The sequence below is a fragment of the Aquarana catesbeiana genome, linkage group LG04, assembly GCF_042186555.1.
Source record: "Aquarana catesbeiana isolate 2022-GZ linkage group LG04, ASM4218655v1, whole genome shotgun sequence".
Taxonomy (NCBI): domain Eukaryota; kingdom Metazoa; phylum Chordata; class Amphibia; order Anura; family Ranidae; genus Aquarana; species Aquarana catesbeiana.
In genome coordinates, this window is record NC_133327.1 from 658,563,182 (window position 1) to 658,582,717 (window position 19,536).

The 19,536-nt window shown below is 43.2% G+C and overlaps 1 protein-coding gene across 2 annotated transcripts in view; it reads left to right on the plus strand.

Annotated features, from left to right (window-relative positions):
• Positions 1–19,536, plus strand: part of TTC7A (tetratricopeptide repeat domain 7A) — a 577,716-nt gene that overhangs the window by 472,314 nt on the left and 85,866 nt on the right. For both annotated transcript variants that reach the window (XM_073628505.1, XM_073628506.1), the window contains one exon: positions 4,230–4,432. In XM_073628505.1, the coding sequence (XP_073484606.1) occupies positions 4,230–4,432 (203 nt within the window). The remainder of the gene's footprint in view (positions 1–4,229; positions 4,433–19,536) is intronic.

Below are 19,536 nucleotides of genomic sequence, written 5' to 3' on the forward strand. Positions count from 1 at the left end.
TTCTTTCTTTTAATTCTTCGGAGTTTCATACTTTCGTAAGTTTGTCCTTTCCTAAGTTCGTATTTTCGCGTGTTCGTTATTTTACTTATTCGTAATTTTGTCATTTTCATATTTTGGTTCTTGCAGCTATTCGGATGTTTGGATTGATCCGAAAGTACGAATACTAACAAATTTGTACAGAAATCTATTCGTTACGAACCGAATCGCACATGTTTACTCATTTATGTGCATACTGCTATTTACTGCAACCCATGACAATATGTTGGGTTCATTTACCACAAACCAGTCTGATGTTTGCGTTTTGATACTGAACCTTAGTTGTGTGCCGGGTATCTATATCTGTGCTCCCAGTAGCACTGCAGTGTGTTACCTGTTGTGTTAGTGAGGCTCATAGTCGAGGCAGAAGAACAGAGAACCCAACCTACTAAGCGGCTCCTGCAGGGGTAGTGCTACACACACACACAAATGTAGTGTATATATACTGTATATTATATATATACTGCATATGCAGCACAACCTTTTTTTAATATATTGACCACAGGAAGATATTCATATGCATCAGTCATGTGATACATTAAAAATCTGAACCATTCACTAATAGTGACATTGACCCTGAGGTCAGAGCAATTTGTATAATGTCTCTCAAGAAAACTTACAAGTTTTTCTTTCTGAATGGACTTGGCAGCTAATGTGTTTCACACATGGAACACACCCTAAGAAGTTGCTTCAATCCATGGTTTACTCGTCTGTAACCTTGGCATTGTTGGCATTGTTGGCACTAAGTAGACAATGGCATTCATTAAAGGTGACTCAACATATTCATTGAGAACATTCAGAACACCAGAGGGCACTAATCATGTCCATATCCCGTGTACTGGTTAAAGCGGAACTAAACTCAATCAACATAAACTATTTTAATCCTTATGCTGCTAGCATTCGGAAATAGATGGGAAGGTACACTAAATTACCAAAAGTATTGGGACGCCTGCCACATGAACTTTAATGGCATCCCAGTCTTAGTCCGTAGGGTTCAATATTGAGTTGTCCCACCCTTTGCAGCTATAACAGCTTCAACTCTTCTGGGAAGGCTGTCCACAAGGTTTAGGAGTGTGTCTATGGGAATGTTTGACCATTCTTCCAGAAGTGCATTTGTAAGTTCAGGCACTGATGTTGGATGAGAAGGCCTGGCTCGCAGTCTCTGCTCTAATTCATCCCAATGGTGTTCTGTTGGGTTGAGGTCAGGACTCTGTGCAAGCCAATGAAGTTCCTCCACCCCAAATTCGCTCATCTATGTCTTTATGGACCTTGCTTTGTGCACTGGTGTGCTGATGCCTTCAGGACTCCTTTCACTGGAACTAAGGGGCCAAGCCCAACCCCTGAAAAACAACCCCGCACCAGAATCCCCCCTCCACCAAATGATTTGGACCAGTGCACAAAGCAAGGTCCATAAAGACATGGATGAGCAAGTTTGGGGTGGAAAAACTTGACTGGCCTTCACAGAGTCCTGAGCTTAACCCGATAGAATGCCTTTGGGATAAATTAGAGCAGAGACTGAGAGCCAGGCCTTCTCGTCCAACATCAGTGCCTGACCTCACAAATGCGCTTCTGGAAGAATGGTCAAACATTTCCATAGACACACTGCTAAACCTTGTGGACAGCCTTCCCAGAAGAGTTGAAGCTGTTATAGCTACAAAGGGTGGGCCAACTCAATATTGAACCCTATGGACTAAGACTGGGATGCCATTAAACGTCATGTGACAGGCGTCCCAATACTTTTGGTAATTTAGTGTACCTTCCCATCTATTTACAAATTATTGTCTTTATATCCATGTTACCAAATAAACAATTTTATATTGATTTTTACCTCCACTATTCAATTGCTTCATCTAAAGTCTCAACTTCCCTTAATTCTCAACCGAAACCAGGGATGGAGGCACTTTATTGTGCTTCATTTAAAGTCCCAACCCCCCCCCCCCCCCCTTCATTTCTAGCTGCAAAGGGTGGGCCAACTCAATATTGAACCCTACAGACTTATGTCCTGTACACACGGTCGGACTTTGTTCGGACATTCCGACAACAAAATCCTAGGATTTTTTCCGACGGATGTTGGCTCAAACTTGTCTTGCATACACACGGTCACACAAAGTTGTCAGAAAATCCGATCGTTCTGAACGCAGTGACATAAAACACGTACGTCGGGGCAATAAACGGGGCAGTAGCCAATAGCTTTCATCTCTTAATTTATTCTGAGCATGCGTGGCACTTTGTGCGTCGGATTTGTGTACACACGATCGGAATTTCCGACAACGGATTTTGTTGTCGGAAAATTTTATAGCCTGCTCTCAAACTTTGTGTGTCGGAAATTCCTATGGAAAATGTGTGATGGAGCCCACACACGGTCGGAATTTCCGACAATAAGGTCCTATCACACATTTTCCGTCGGAAAATCTGACCGTGTGTACGGGGCATAAGACTGGGATGTCATTAAAGTTCATGTGTGTGTAAAGGCAGGTGTCCCAATACTTTTGGTAATATAGTGTATATTCATGTTACTTGTGTTAAATACAACAGGGAGCAATCAGCGCAAACACAATAATAAAGCACAAACGGATGCAAGCTGAACACTATAGGAAATCACACAATCCTAAAGATAATTGGTAAAACAATAATAAGTGCAGCTCAAAAAAAGGAAGAAAGAAACAAGTCCAATCCAAGATGAATGGGAACTCCAATGGCCGGAAGGATGGAATTAAGAGATCCCTTGTGAAGAAAGATGGAAATAAATTCTTCCAGTAATAGGTGAAAATATCCTCCACCACAAAAGCCAAAATACGCTTACCAGAAATGGTGGACCTCCTAATTACAGAAGGTCAAAAGCGCATTTATCCCCACAGGGATGATGTTACCCTCCAGCAGGGCTTGAGTGATCCTTTATCCGGACACCTGGAGCTCCGATCCAGCAGTGAGGTCCGGCAGAAAATACTTCAAAAACTGGCAATGTAATGTGGTATGAGGATCGTTTCTGTATGAACTACAGCAGTGGTTCTCAACCCTGTCCTCAAGTACCCCCAATAGGCCTATTGGGGATAAACGCGCTTTTGACCTTCTGTAATTAGGAGGTCCACCATTTCTGGTAAGCGTATTTTGGCTTTTGTGGTGGAGGATATTTTCACTTATTACTGGAAGAATTTATTTCCTACTTGTGTTAAACCTTTTTTTTTTTTAACATTTCTTTAGTTGCTTCCTGGCTTCTGGCCTAGGCCAAAATTATATAATAAAACAATGTAGCAGCGCTAATAATAGTGAAAAAAATGTGTTGACTAAGTCCAAAGGCAATTGATGTGCCGACAGATTACATACAGTGAGAATCTCCTATGATAGACAGAACAGTGGTCCAATGCCGGCCCAGGAGACGGGACTTCCTGTTACAGAGGCCGCCAAGTAAACAGGAGATTCTCTCTGTATGTAATCTGACAGCGCTCGTCCCGCCCCCCTCCCTGTCCCCTCTGAGGCAGCTAAAATTGAAGTATTGGCGTATAACGCGCACATGCTATTTGCACCCAATTTTCACGGTGAAAAAGTGCGTGTTATACACCAATAAATACAGTAAATAGCGTTTATTTTAAATGGACGCAGATCTCACTGCAAAGTATCAGTATCGGGAGCACTCGTGAGTACTCGTGAAAATACTTGGTATTGGTGCATCCCTATATAAAATAATAATAGACTATGTGTGGAGGACACTTGCACTGAGGGGTGTGGCTGTTACTGAGCTCTGCCAGCAGAGAGCACTGCAGTGTGAGAACAGAAAGACAATAATATGAAATTGTGTTTCCAAGCAAAAATCTGTCACAAATCATAACATACGGAAGTACAGGAATATAAAGACATAAAAAGGTGTGAGATTTCAATTGTTACACTACTGATGGCTCGCCAACGCTGAGGATTTCCATTTTCCTAGGAAACCTATGAAACTATCCCTGGTATCTATGAAAAAAAAATATTTATTTTTTTAATTTAAAGGAACGGCTATTGGTGTGTACAACGAATTTCACAGACCTCGCAGTGCGCCATGACAGCTTGCCAGTCAGTCCCATATGCTGCCATTGTTTATTAACTCATATCGTGTATATTTTTATTTCTCTGCATGTTTGTTGCTCTCTGACAATTGTCACAATTTAAAAATAATGAGTTATTTTATTGTACTTTCCCCCCCCTCCATTGTACAGCTGAACTCTTTTTGGAACAACAGCTTATGAAAGAAGCCGGCTTTTGTATCCAGGAGGCATCCAGCCTTTTCCCCACATCACACACTGTGCTGTACATGCGTGGGAAGCTCTCCGAGATGAAAGGCTGTTTGGAGGAGGCAGAGCAATTGTACAACGAAGCACTAACAGTCAATCCAGATGGAGTGAAAATTATGCACAGCCTGGTAAGTTTGTAGGCTCCGCTCATTGTGCGAGTGTTTGGAGACCGCAGCTGTGGGTTCCATTGTTGCATTGATTGTGTGGTAATATTAGGTAATTATTTTTAGAACTTTACATTCAGTGGCTGTACTTTTAATTGGGAGAAGTGGTAATAGTAAATGTTTATTGTGTGAAAAAAAAAAAAAAGAATGTTCTGCCATTGTTAAAGGAATACTCTAATGCAGCCTTTCTCAACCTTTTCAACACAGAGGAACCCTTGAAATGGTTCTCCGGTCTCGGGGAAATCTACAACTCATGATACAATAGTGTGATGGTCAGTGGGAAGAATGGTCCTTACACTTGAGGTCATTGGGAAGAATTGCCTCCTTACAGATAGCTAAAAAGATCAATGGTGTCAGTGGGAACTTATCTGAGAGGCAGAAATTGCCCAATGCTGAAGGAACCCCTAGCAACCTTTGGAGGAACCCTAGGGTTCCACGGAAGCCTGGTTGAGAATCACTGCTCCAATGAGATAAATGCTCAGTGATTCTATATGAAAAATTAACCAGAAACAAATAAACAATAAGCCCTTAGGTGGAGTGAAAAACGTGATGAATCTTGATGGCCCTTACAGGGACATGCGGCAAGTGTTCATAGCATCTTTAAGACATCCGAAAATTATTTTGATTATTATTATATAGGATTTATATAGCGCCAACAGTTTACGCAGTGTTTTACAATATAAAAGGAGACAATGCAGTTACAATACAATAAAATACAAGAGGATTAAGAGGGCCCTGCTCAGAAGAGCTTACAATCTAATAGGGTGGGGCAAGTGAGCTGATGGAAGTGGTAGGAGATTAGTTGGAAACATGATAGGCTTCCCTGAAGAGATGAGTTTTCAGGGATCGCCTGAAGGTAGCAAGAGTAGGGTATAGTGGTGGAAATGGTGAATAAATGGTAAAACAATATGTGAATATAAGTCCACCACCGATAGGATGAAGGCTTACCAGATGGTTTGAACTCAAAAGGACGTACGCCCTATGAGTCAAACAGGCTTGGGTTGGCAAATGCCGAAATTGGAGACATCGGATCTGGAAACCTTTGACACAGAAGCCAGGTCCTCACACGGTCAGTGGGTGGTAGTCTCCATAGAGGGTATTTCATGGGAAAAATGAATGGTTTTGCATGGGTAGAATCCTTTAATAATAACATTTATGATCTTTCCGTTGCCAATGCTTTCGGTCGTTGTTCTGTAAGCCGTATTCTTGAACAAATAGAAGTTACATGTTCATCCACACTGGCTTGGCGTCTGTCCCTATGCTGCGGCATTCACCCAGCTGTCTTTGCCTGAAGGAGAAGTATCCTGGTTGGCAGGATCTCTGCAACCTTAGAGATGACTGTGTGAGGACCTGGATTTTGTGTCAAAGGTTTCCAGATCGGATGTCTGCAATTTTGGCATTTGCCAATACAAGCCTGTTTGAGTCATAGGACGTATGTCCTTTTGAGTTCAAACCATCTGGTAAGCCTTCATCCTATAGGTGGTGGACTATATTCACATATTGTTTTACCATTTATTCACCATTTTCGGATGTCTTAAAGATGCTATGAACACTTGGCGCATGTCCCTGTAAGGGCCATCCAGATTCATCGTGTTTTTCACTCCACCTATGGACTTAGTGTTTATTTGTTGTCTGGTTAACTTTTTCATATAGAATCAATGAGCATTTATTGCATTAGAACAGTGATTCTCAACCAGGGTTCCTCCAAAGGTTGCTAGGGGTTCCTTCAGCATTGGGCAATTTCTGCCTCTCAGATATTTTCGGATGTCTTAAACATGCTATGAACACTTGGCGCATGTTCCTGTAAGGGCCATCCAGATTCATCATGTTTTTCACTCCACCTATGGAATTATTGTCTATTTGTTTTCTGGTTGATTTTTTCATATAGAATCACTGAGCATTTATCGCATTATCGTTTCATATCGCTTGTAATTATTATTTGTGAGATTTATTCAACCTCCCTTGTTCACTCAAAATTTTAGCGCTGCACTTTCCATTTTTTTATTAGTATTGCAATTGTCTGTTTGCTGTGTTAGCTGCTTTTTCTAGCATGCAGCGCGGTATTATATTTGCACTTTTCATTTTAAAGGAATACTCCACATTCACTAAAACAATTTTATTCTACATTAAAGCGGAGGTCCCGCGAAAATTATTTTTTTTTAAAGTCAGCAGCTACAAATACTGCAGCTGCTGACTTTTAAAATATGGACACTTACCTGTCCAGGGCGCCCGCGATGTCGGCACCCGAGGCCGAACCGCCCCTCGGTCCTCGGATGTTGCCGCTGCCGTCTTCAGTAAGGGGATCAGGAAATGAAACCTTACGGCTTCACTTCCCGGTTCCCTACTGCGCATGCGCAAGTCGCCCTGCGCAATCCGAATGGTCCCTGCTGTCTCTGGGACCCATGTGTGTCCCAGCAGACAGGGGGGGGGGGAAGAGTGCCCGGAAGTGGGTGCAAATACCTGTCTTAGACAGGTATCTGCACCCCCCTCCCCCCTGAAAGGTGCCAAATGTGACACCGGAGGGGGGGGGGGGTTCCGAAAAGCGGAGGTTCAATTTTTGTGTGAACCTCCGCTTTAAAGCGGAACTAAACCTTCTCAAAGTAAACACATAGGAAGGTACACAATATTATTTCACAGAGCAGGTAAGTATAACATGGTTATTTTTAAACAAAAAAGAAACAAAAAAAAACAAGACTTTAGTATTACTTTAGCTGAACAAGCTGAAGTTAGAAGCTGATTGGTTACTATGCACAGCCGCACCAGATTCTGAGTGCACTGGTTTTAGTAAATCTCCCCCCAATGCGTTTCTAAAGGGCCTTCCCTGCTCCAGTTATACTGACATTAGCAGCCATCTACTGCTTCCACTGTGCAGGATAGAAAACTCAATGGTTCTGGGTATGGGGGGGGGGGGCACTGTCACATGACAGAAGGGGGTAACATCATCTTTCCACCCCCCCCCCACCCCCGGCCTCTGACATATTTTGCTCCATCAGTGGCAGGAGCGACGTGTGATCAATGATAATCTGAGTATAACTAGTGCCTGAATCTGCTAAGTGACAGTGGGGTTGATTCACTAAAGGCAAATAAATTGTGCACTTTGCAAAAGTAGTTTCACTCATTTCCCTTACAGAGCTTCACTTTGTAAAGAATAAACAATCAGGTGCAGAGAAAAAACAAAAAAAAAACAACCATTTTTTTGATTGCACATGATTGGATGATGAACGGGGTGGTGATAGTTATGCTCTGTAAGTTGTGTGCCGCGTCCCTAGCATTATATTACCAAATCAAATTTTTTTTTCCTCAACATGGGACTTTAAAGTGGTTGTAAAACCTTTTAAGTGACTTTTACCTATAGGTAAGCCTAGAATAAGACTTACTTATAGGTAGTGGAAATATCTCCTAAACGTGCGCCATTTAGGAGATATTTCATTTGTAGTGCACCGATGTCGTCATCGGCGCATGCGCTGTGAAGAAACGGACCACCGTGCCGTTTCTTCCCCCAGCGTGTGCCGTGACTGACGTCATGCGACTCCAGCCAGTCACAGAGGGGCGAAGATAGACGCAGCCTGCACAGGGGACAGCGCTGGCTTTGTTTGCAGGTAAGTGTCATATAATGGGCTAGTATGCTATGCATACTAGCCCATTATGCTTTTAATTTGCAGGCCTTGCGGGGAGCAAAAGAGGAAGTAAATCCCATGGGGGTTTACTTCCTCTTTAATGCTGGGTTCACACTATTGCGAATCGGATGTCGGTTCCCCGCACCCAATTTGCAATGTCAGGAGATTTTGACCGGCTCTCTATGGAGCTGGTTCACACATCTCTGCTGCCGCTCTGGTGGGTCTTTTGGTCCATTTCAGGTCCGAATTCAGCCAAAAAATTTGGGCTGAAATCAGACCTGAAACGGTGAACGGGAAAGCACCGGACCCCTGCTGGGAGCCAAATGGGGAGATAGTGTGAACCCAGCCTAAATGGCACTTAAACAGGACTCAACCACAATTAGTAATTTTCTCAAAAAACAAAAGATTTGTTTATTTTACAGTATTCAAAATTCATAACAATTGTACATAGAAAAATACAGCATGCATATAGACTGGTCCATGACTATCATCCATAATGTATATAATGATTTGCAGTGTCTTCTGTCACCCTATGACACTGCATATCATCATATACTGTATGAATGATAATCACTGACCAGTCTATACGCATTCTGTATTTTTCTATGTACAATTGTTATGAATTTTGAATATTGTAAAATAAACTAATCTTTTGTTTTTTAACCACTTCAATACTGGAACTTTCCCCCCTTCCTGCCCAGGACAATTTTCAGCTTTAAGCACTGTCACACTTTGAATGACAATTGCGCGGTCATGCAACACTGTACTCAAACTACATTTTTATCATTTTCTTCCCATAAATAGAGATTTCTTTTGGTGGTATTTGATCACCACTGGGGTTTTTATTCTTTGCTAAACAAACTAAAAAAGACCGATATTTTTGAAAAAAAAAGTTTTTCTTATGCCGCGTACACACGAGCGGACTTTACGGCAGACTTTGCCTGGCGGACTTTTCAACGGACTTTACGACAGACTTTCTGAATGAACGGACTTGCCTACACACAATCAACCAAAGTCCGTCGAATTCGTACGTGATGACGTACGACCGGACTAAAACAAGGAAGTTCATAGCCAGTAGCCAATAGCTGCCCTAGCGTGGCTTTTTGTCCGTCGGACTAGCATACAGACGGCGGACTTTTCGACCGGACTTGAGTCCGTCGGATAGATTTGAAACATGTTTCAAATCTAAGTCCATTCCGTCCAACTTTTGAGAAAACAAAGTCCGCTGGAGCCCACACACGATCGAATTGTCCGACGAAATCCCGTCCGCCAGGCAAAGTCTGCCGTAAAGTCCGCTCGTGTGTACGCGGCAGTAGTTTCTGTTATAAAACTTGGTTTTCTCCTTCACTGATGGGCACTGATGAGGCAGCACTGATGAGTTGGCACTGATAAGGTGGCACTGATGGGTACTGATGAGAAGGCACTAATATGTAGAATAGATGTGCACTGATAGGCGGCACTGATATGCAGCACTGATGAGCACTGATAGGCAGCACTGATAGGTGGCATTGATGGGCACTGATAGGCGGCACTGTTGGCAGCACTGATGGGCACTAATAGGCGGCACTGATGGGCACTAATAGATGGCACTGATGGGCAGCACTGATGGTGAGGTACAGACAGCCATTACCGATGGGCACTGATTGGCATCTGTGAAAGGCACTGACAGGCGTTACTGATGGTGACTGGCACTTTGGGCACTGATTGACATTTTGGTGGGCACTGACTGGCAGCTGATGGGCAGTGATTGGCAGACAGTGTTGCCAACCTACCAGATTGAAATTTACTGACACGACATCCAAAATTTCCTGGCACAGCCAAGTTTTTACTGGCATTTCCAAAAGTTACAAAATTACAGTTTTAAGTGCAAATTTTTGTATTTAGGCTACAAACAAGTACAATTTGCAATTAGCAATGTGATTTAAGGTAGGTATTAGGGCAAAATAGCATATTTTTTATTTTATTTTCGATATTGTAAGTAAGTAACTCAGGGACAGGACTCAGGAGGGCAAGAAATTAGAATAGGAAGGCACGCACACACACACATGAAGTTGACTCTCACATGGACAATGACAGAAGTGTGTAGCAGCACAGATGATGCTGACTTCTCACCGGCACGACATGTCCCCGTCCTGAGTCACAGTGACATTCTCTCTCCACGGCAGGTGGTTCCTTCAGTCCACTCCAGTCTAAACAGACCTGACAGCCCCGCTCCCGACCTGCCCTGCTCCTGTCCTGCAGACCCGCACACGAGGCTCTGGCCCCTCTGCTTGGCTCCCTTGCACTATGACATCACACGACACTCTCGGGCACCGCCTCCACCAGAGCTACCCGAACAGACTTTAGCAGGCACTCGGATGGTCTCGGCCGGCTATGGACTGAGCCAAATATCACAGCCATATTTTTTACTGGCAACTTTTTCCATTTACTGGCAGGAGAAAATTGCCTTTTTTTTTACTGGCTGCCAGTAAAAATACAGGAGGTCCCCGAGTTACGAACCTCCGACTTGCAAACGACTCCTACTTACGAATGGGAGGCGGCGTCGGCGGGCACATCGGAAAACGACGTCGGAAAACAGCGGGAAACATCGGAAATTGACATTGGAAAAAAATGGAAAACATCGGAAAACGACGTCTCTGCCGTTCTGCGCATGCGCTTCCGACTTATGAACAAATCCGACTTAAGAAAAAACAGGCAGTCCCTAACCCGTTTGTAACTCGAGGACTGCCTGTACTGACAGTTGGCAACACTGTTCACAGATGTTGTGGGCACCTCTGATGGGGGCTGAGCTGATAATCAATGTGCTGATTATCAGCGAAGATCCTCCCTCTGACAGGGGAAGCCACCGATCGGCTGTCCTGTCAGCGCGAACCGAGGAAAGCCGTTTACCGGTACTTCCTGATTACATGCTGTGATCAGCTGTGATTGGTCACAGCTGATCACGTGGTTAAGAGCCTCCATCATAGGCTCTTTACCACGATCGGGAGTTGCGGTGTGTCAGACTGACGCACTACACCACCGATCGCCGCGCTGCACACCCCCCGTGGCTTATCCTGCTGAACGTCATAAGACGCCCAGTCAGGATAACGTAACCACTTTGCGCACGTCATTCTGTTATATGGCTGACCGGAAGTGGTTAAGAAAATTACTAATTGTGATTGAGTCCTGTTTAAAGTCCCATGTTGGGGGGAAAAAAATTTTATTTGGTAATATGATTGGATGATGGACAACAGCAGAGCTTTACTCCATTTACTAAACTCTGGGGAACATGAAAAGTACGCAGTCTGTTTGCCTTTAGTAAATCCACCCCATTGATGCACCCTTGTATGCAGTCTTGTATTAAATTTTATCCACTTGATGCATTCTGAGAATATATTCGCTTCCATATCTTCCAATCAGACACATAATAAGTTCTGAACCCTGTAAAACATTGACAGTACAGGAATTAAAATAAATGTCACCATTTCTATCTTCTCCGGCAGACTGCAGTCATACAACCCTTTCCCCACCTACCCGCACACATGGTTTGATTTGCTGTACCCGCCTGGCAGTGTCAGGCTCTGCTGCAGCAAGTGACGGCAGACAGCGTGACTCATGTGGCAGCATTCATTTAGCCTGTCTGAACCTGGGAGCAGGATGGCGGTCTGTACCGTACAGCCTAGGTGTAACCTTTCCTGCACTATGTCTCCTGGTAGGTTCAGGTTACTCTGCAAGTAACTATTTCTGTTTGGTGTCATTACATCACATGCCTTTAAATAGCCCTCGTGAATTCTACTTAAAAGGACAGTAATCGTAAAAAATTGAAGGTTGGCTTGTATAAAAGAGCTGCAAATGGTGTTCGAGTTTTGTTAAATACACATTTCAGGTGCTTGTAGATTAATTATATGCCAATAGTAAAATCAATAAACTGCTAATGCAATCCAGTAAACTGTGATATAGTCAGAATGTGGTAAAAATAACCACTTCACGCCCACGCTATAGTTGAGAGACGACTACAACACTGGTTTAAAATGCCGGGAGGGCATCCATGGGCGTCTTCCCGTGCCCACGCTGCAGGAGCGCCAACCTGCGGCGCGCGGGCACTGTGCTCTGTGATTACCGAGTTTCCTTTGGACTCTGCTGATCACACATCGAGGTAAAGGACCAATCACGGCCCTTTACCACGTGATCAGCTGTCAGCCAATGACAGCTTATCATAGAGGTAAATAAAAGGCTTTTTTTTTAAGCGTGAAGAAAAAAGAAGAAAGCCGGTAACCCGCTTCTGTTACAGGGACACCGGTCCCAACATTTGCTCACCAGTGCTGCTAATCAGTGCCCACCAGTGCTACTAATCAATGCTGCTAAGCAGTGTCACCTACCAGTGACCATCAGTACTGCTAATAAGTGACCATCAGTACTGCTAATCAGTGCCCACCAGTGCCACCTATCAGTGCCCATCAGGGTCACCTATCAGTGCTGCCTATTACTGCTAACTACCAGTGCCCATCAGTGCCGCCTATCACTGCAAACCATTAACCGGCTTCTGTTACAGGGACATCTGTCCCAACATTTGTCCACCAGTGCTGCTAATCAGTGCCCACCAGTGCTACTAATCAGTGCCGACCAGTGCTGCAAACCAGTGCCCACCATTGCTGCTAATCAGTGCCCACCAGTGCTGCTAATCAGTGCCCACCAGTGCTGCTAACCAGTGCCCACCAGTGCTGCTAATCAATGCTGCTAACCAGTGCCACCTGCCAGTGACCATCAGTACTGCTAATCAGTGCTAATCAGTGCCCACCAGTGCCACCTATCAGTGCCCATCAGGGTCACCTATCAGTGCTGCCTATCACTGCTACCTACCAGTGCCCACCAGTGCTACTAATCAATGCTGCTAAGCAGTGTCACCTACCAGTGACCATCAGTACTGCTAATAAGTGACCATCAGTACTGCTAATCAGTGCCCACCAGTGCCACCTATCAGTGCCCATCAGGGTCACCTATCAGTGCTGCCTATTACTGCTACCTACCAGTGCCCATCAGTGCCACCTATCACTGCAAACCGTTAACCGGCTTCTGTTACAGGGACATCGGTCCCAACATTTGCCAACCAGTGCTACTATTCAGTGCCCACCAGTGCTGCAAACCAGTGCCCACCAGTGCTGCTAATCAGTGCCCACCAGTGCTGCTAATCAGTGCCCACCAGTGCTGCTAATCACTGCCCACCAGTGCTACTAATCAATGCTGCTAACCAGTGCCACCTACCAGTGCCCATCAGTACTGCTAATCAGTGCCCACCAGTGCCACCTATCAGTGCCCATAAAGGTCACCTATCAGTGCTGCCTATCACTGCCACCTACCAGTGCCCATCAGTGCCGCCTATCAGTGCCCATCAGCGCCATCTATTAGTTATATGCTACTTTATACTATACAATAGATATTTTATGTTCTTTTATTTAACTTAACCTATCTACCCACCATTTGATTGCATTGGGCACTATGGAATGATGAGATTGACCCATAAGGGGTTACTACCACTTGAGTCAGTACACTATATATATATATATATATATATATATATATATATATACATACGTATGTGAAATGGACATGTTCTGTAGGCTCTGAAGAAGAGGGAAACCTTGAAACACGTTACACGATGAGACAGGTGTTGTGGATTTTCGTATATTGGTTTAAGTGGATGATTTTATGATAATGCTATGACACGAGTACTGGTTTGTGAGTATATTCACCTCTATTTTATTAAATAAAAACGTGCATTGAGGATAATGTGCTAGGCCAATGTGCCCTCTGTGTTCTTCTATGCCTCCACCTAGCCGTGCCACCTGATCAGTGCCACCTATCAGTGCCGCGTTATCAGTGTACATCAATGAAAGAGAAAACTTACCTGTTTGTACAATTTTATAACAAACTATGAAAAATGTTTGTTTGTTTTTTCAAAATTTTTTGACTTTTTTTTTTGTTTAGCTAGAAATAAAAACCCCAGTGGTGATTAAATACCACCAAAAGAAAGCAAAATTGGCCTGGGCAGGAAGGGGGTGAAAGTGTCCAGTAAGCAATTGGTTAAAGTGGAAATAAAATCTCTCAATCGACATGAACTACTTGCAATCCTTATGCTGCTAGCCTTAGTAAATAGATAGTGAGGTATATTAAAGTAACTTGTTAACTTTTTTTTTTTTGAAAAATGGAAATTCCCCCTAAATATGGGATTTTAAACGTCAACAACACCACCAAAATGATGTAAAGCCAATATTTATTGAAACATAAATGGTGATCAATAAAACCACATAGAACAAGAGCAAATTACATGATCATTGTAAAAATCACAAAATTACATAAGTATACATATGTCCAATTACTCTCCAGTAATCCGAGAAAAATCTTTGGTACCCAACGCGTTTCAGGATCAAGCCCTTCGTCAGGGAAATTTGTACAGGAAAATCTATGTTCAACAACTTGTCTAATAAGTATAGAAAGCAAAATGTTGTGATACAGACACACAATAGCAGATATAGGCCACCCCTCCCATGCCCAGAGGGCACCTACCAACATAAAGTGTGTAGTACAATGCTTGAATGTGCAATTGTTCAGACAGGGATTAAGTGGTCACTGCTGCAGATGACGTGATTGAAGGTTCAGTGCAGTCCCCAGGCCAAACAAGATACCCCACGGAGGTCCCCACAAAAGAAGGTCGCAAACACAAGTGTATGAAGAGGTAATGGGAGCTGAAAGCAAAAAAAGATAGTAAGGTATATTATAGTAACTTGTAAACTTATTTTGAACTTATTTTCTTCAGTTGCTTCCTGGTTTCTGGCCTAGACCAAAATGAAGTGATATCGTTTTTTTTTTTTTTTACCCTCTATGGGATTTTGCCAGCAACCAAGGCAACGAAACATCAATTCATAAAAAGTCTTTCTTTAATATAAAATTATTAAAATACACATTCTCTAAAACCACAGATAGCCATAATTGGCCTAAAGGACATTTAGTAAGCATATACAGTAAATGGGAGCTTCTGCCCTTTTACTGAGCTCTGGAGCAACTGCTCTTACAGAGTGAAACTGCACTTTGCAAAGTCTATTTGCCTTTAGTAAATCAACCCCTTTTTGTCTGCATTCATTCTTCAAACTTTTTCCCATGTTTCACCATCTAAACCTTTCAGTACTACACTTTTTATCCTATGGCAATAACGCTCACTGTACTGTATCTATAGAGGAGTAGAGTTGTCGGTGTAGGACCAAGCTGTGCTTTAGGACTACTGAACACCTAGCATTTCCAGTAGGAGACATTGCGGCTTCCATATTTCTCTCAGTACAGGTTTCTTATCTGTATCGCCTGACCATGCATGTAAAGGTAATTGGAGGAGAGGGTGAAGAAACTCCATGATGTTGCCTATAAACAGAGAAAATGGAAATGATTCGTCCAAGAAATTCAACCCAGCTGATTAGGTATCCCTCCTGATTTACTAGGGGTGTCAGATGCTATCCATAGACATATTAGCCATCACCTAATCATAGTCAGCCTGTTACAGACTGTGAATCTTCAGTGTCATGGGCATGGTTTAAAGCAGGGGTAGGCAACCTTGGCACTCCAGCTGTGGTGAAACTGCAAATCCCATCATGCCTCTGCCTCTAGGAGTCATGCCTGTGATTGTCAGGGTCTTGCAATGTCTCACGGGACTTGTAGTTTCAAAACAGCTGGAGGGCCGAGGTAGCCCACCCCTGGTTTAACGTACGGCACCGTCTTTACTTATACCACTAGTGTAATTAGGGTGTGATTGTCCATATAACAGGTCCCATCTTGCAGCCCTCATGTTTGATCCCACTAACAGACAGCTACCAGGCCAAAGGGTTGATGGAGGCAATATTTGTGAGCAGGCCAAGTGTCAGGGCAGCTAACAAACTGAGATGAGCAACCAGAAATCTAGCCAAGTCATAAACAGAAGGAACCAGGGGTCAAGCTGAGTGATAGCTAGGATTGGCAGGAACAGAATCAGGTGCTAAGGACAAAAGTAGGCAATCAAAGAGTCTTAGTGCATGTTCTAAAACCAGGTGGCATCCTTCACATGATGGACAATTTCCATGCAGCAGTACTACACCAGCAGGTGGTACAGGCTCCTGCAATAGATATCAGAAAGAGGAAGCTGTGGGGTTGGTGCTAGACAATAGGACCTTGCAGCAAACGCGGAGCCACAAGGACAACAAGGCTGGATGAGTTGACATGGATAGCAAACAACTTCCAATGTTTGTGAAACAATCATGATCAGGCAATGATCATTTTATGTTTAGGGACACCTTGAAGTTAGGGTTGCAAAAAAGTGTTTAGTGCCTGCAGCGTCTGTGGCTAGAAGATCTTGTATTGTCAGACATTGCATGCAGAGATAGATTAGGCCCCTTTCACACGATCCGGAACGAGTTTTGCTCAGCAAGGGATCTGTCTGCTGATCTCCAGCTAAGTGGAGTGGTCGGATGACAGGACACAGCCCACTCTGCTCTATGGGCGTTTGGATGTAAATGGACCGGCTGTCCATTTACACCTGACTGCTCTTCGATTAGATCCAGCCAGATGGAGGAGAATGGATCCCTGTTTTTTTTTTTTGATGGATCAGATCAGACGTAGCCGAGTGTAAATTTTTTTTTTTTTTAAAGCCTATGGCTTTGCATAACACACCCAAAAAACTTCACCCAAAAAAATGTGCACACACATAAAGAGTGGTCACAAAAAAGTGCAACGGGTACACAGACGTGCCAATTCCCTGATCCCCCGGGGCGTTAGGCTCCAGACGGGGACAAAGGTACTTTACAATGGTCTATCTGGCCAAAACCAGACAGACCCCGTTCTCTGGAGGGCCTGCCGAAACAGAACCCACCCAAGTACTAGTCGAGGCTCCCCCAAAGGGAGACCCCATGAGAGAGGGCGAACTAAGCCAGAAGGCCATGTCCACCCCTTCCCAAAAGGGGTGGACATGGCCAGAGGACCCGCATCCTTACTCATCACACAGTGAAACAACCGTGTACAAACACAAAAAGACAAAACGTGATAAACATAGGCATCAAATAAATAAAATAAATAAAAAGAAAGTGGGGAAGGGATAGTGAAGAGGAGAGTGAAAAAGGTGGCCATTGTGTAAAACAATGACCAGGCCCTCCATTTACATCCGACTACCCTTAGAGGAGAATGGAAGGTCCGATCAGGACCTGATCGGACCCCTTGTGTGAAAGGGACCTTAGGGAGAAATGGGGGTCTAGGCATGATAGCAGCTTTGGACCCCAGTTTACATTTATAATGATGGCAATGGTCATGGCCCAATCTGCATTGTCTTTATTGGCAATACCAGCCCCATCAGACACCATCTACCTACTACTATAAGTGCAAGTAATAGACAGGTGCACATCTTTGACCAATTAGGCTGCGCCCTCTAGACATCTTCAGACCTTAGCATCCTTCCTAGATTACCTTGTGGATGATCCAGCTTGGACTAATACTGAATTTCCCAGTGACCTCAACACTTCCACGAACCTCAACTTAGTTGAGAAATCAAATGCTAAAATTTTTGTAAGAAAAATGCAAAATTAAAAAGTCACATTTGACCTTTTAGGTTTAAAAGTTTGCGCTGTCAGACAACTGACTGAACATTAGGCGTTCTCCTGTTACATGGAGAGTAGGTAAAAGTGTTAAATGGTTATGTTTAGTGATTTGGAGAGCTCATCATTTTGAAACAGTACCCTGCCTTTTAATTAGATCCAAGTTCGACTTAATTTGCTCTCTTCATAATTGTGTAATTGATAGCGGTTGTAATTAAACATTGATGCGGGAGAGTATTTCAAATCAAATGAGATACCAGAACCCTCGCCATAAGGTTACTAATCAGAGATCAGAAAACAAGTCAACCATCGGGAGCCTTCAATTGTTCTAGACAATTAATGTTATGGAATACAGTTTGTTATGGAAACCGGCTTAATACCTTTTGTACTTCCATGTCGTTTTGGTGTTAGATGACCACTTATGCCTATTAAACTTTCTGTGCTTGTAACGATCAGCAGCCTTGTGAAAAGGCACACGTGTTTTAATAACCCTAGAATATGACACCATCCCTTGGAGGGGGGGGGAGGGGTAGGTTGACTCCTGACGGAAGATGTCCTCTCCTTCACTATAATAATCTCTTGCCGGGGTGAGATGCGCTTTTCAGTTTTCGTCTTCCAGGAATCCAATAAGTGTGTCACTTTGCATTATGTCATAAGCTGCTTTCCCTGACCTTCCCAACCCTTTGGAAGAGTAGAACTCATTTACAAATCTAATGGGCTTGAATTAATATGCAAGCTACGCAAGTTATATACTGTGCTGGGAGAGTATGAATTGTTAGTTTGACCCATAAAAGGTTTCATATGATAAGTGTTTCCAAAAATTAAGGTTGTTAATGGGAAACTAAAGCAATAGTCATAATTTTTAAGATATAAATCTAAAACAACCAGCCTAAACCGTAGCTAAAGCAAACACTTTAAGTTTTGGATAGATTAGGGATTTTTTTCTTCTGTCTGTGTCCTACTGAAGAGATTTTCTTTCATATCCTGTTCTGGAGATACAAGTAAAGTAAATCTCTTTAAGGTTAAAGACGATCCCTACTTAGGACTTCTTCAAACAAGCTTTGACGGGTGGTGAGGAGGCATTATATCTCCTGCTCCCCCCCTTCTTTAATACCCCACACTAGTGTGGTACAACTGCATGCATTGCATGTGATGGTGACGTAACATGTAGGGCAGAGCGGGCAGACGTGGACCTACAAGTGTGACACACAAAGAAGTTTTTACTGGTATTTTCTCATGGTTTTTAAAAAGAGTTTTTACTGTGAGTACATTTCTATGAATTGGTCTTTAACTCTAACTACTACACTGTGATATCCTTTTTATATGCTTTTTAAATGCTTTCTTGTAACATGGGCAAGGTTTTTGAGCCAAATGAATAATTACGAGATTTAAAGGAACTGCACCCTTTATTACCTGTAACAATTGCTGATTCCACAAAGGGAAACCCTAGTGGACAGGAGGCCTGAATGTGTCCAATTCAAGGAGTAGAGAGACCCTGATGGTTTTATATATATGTAAATAATTACTGTAGTATTCCGGAGGTGAGACTTCTGAGAGCACTGAGGTGGCACCGTGTGTACCTTATGAGCACATCATATGATGCGGGGATTCAATACCACGGAGGATTAAAGTGAATTGTGATTGATCTAACATGATCAAAGATCTTAACCACTTAAGGATTAGCCTCGATTTGGAATTTAGGTGTTTACATGTTTAAAACAGGTTTTTTTTAGTTGAAAATTACTTAGAACCCCCAAACGTTATATATTGTTTTTTTTTCTAACACGCTAGAGAATAAAATGGTGGTCATTGCAATACTTTTTTTCACACCGTATTTGCGCGGCGCACTTTTTTTGGAAAAAATTAAAAA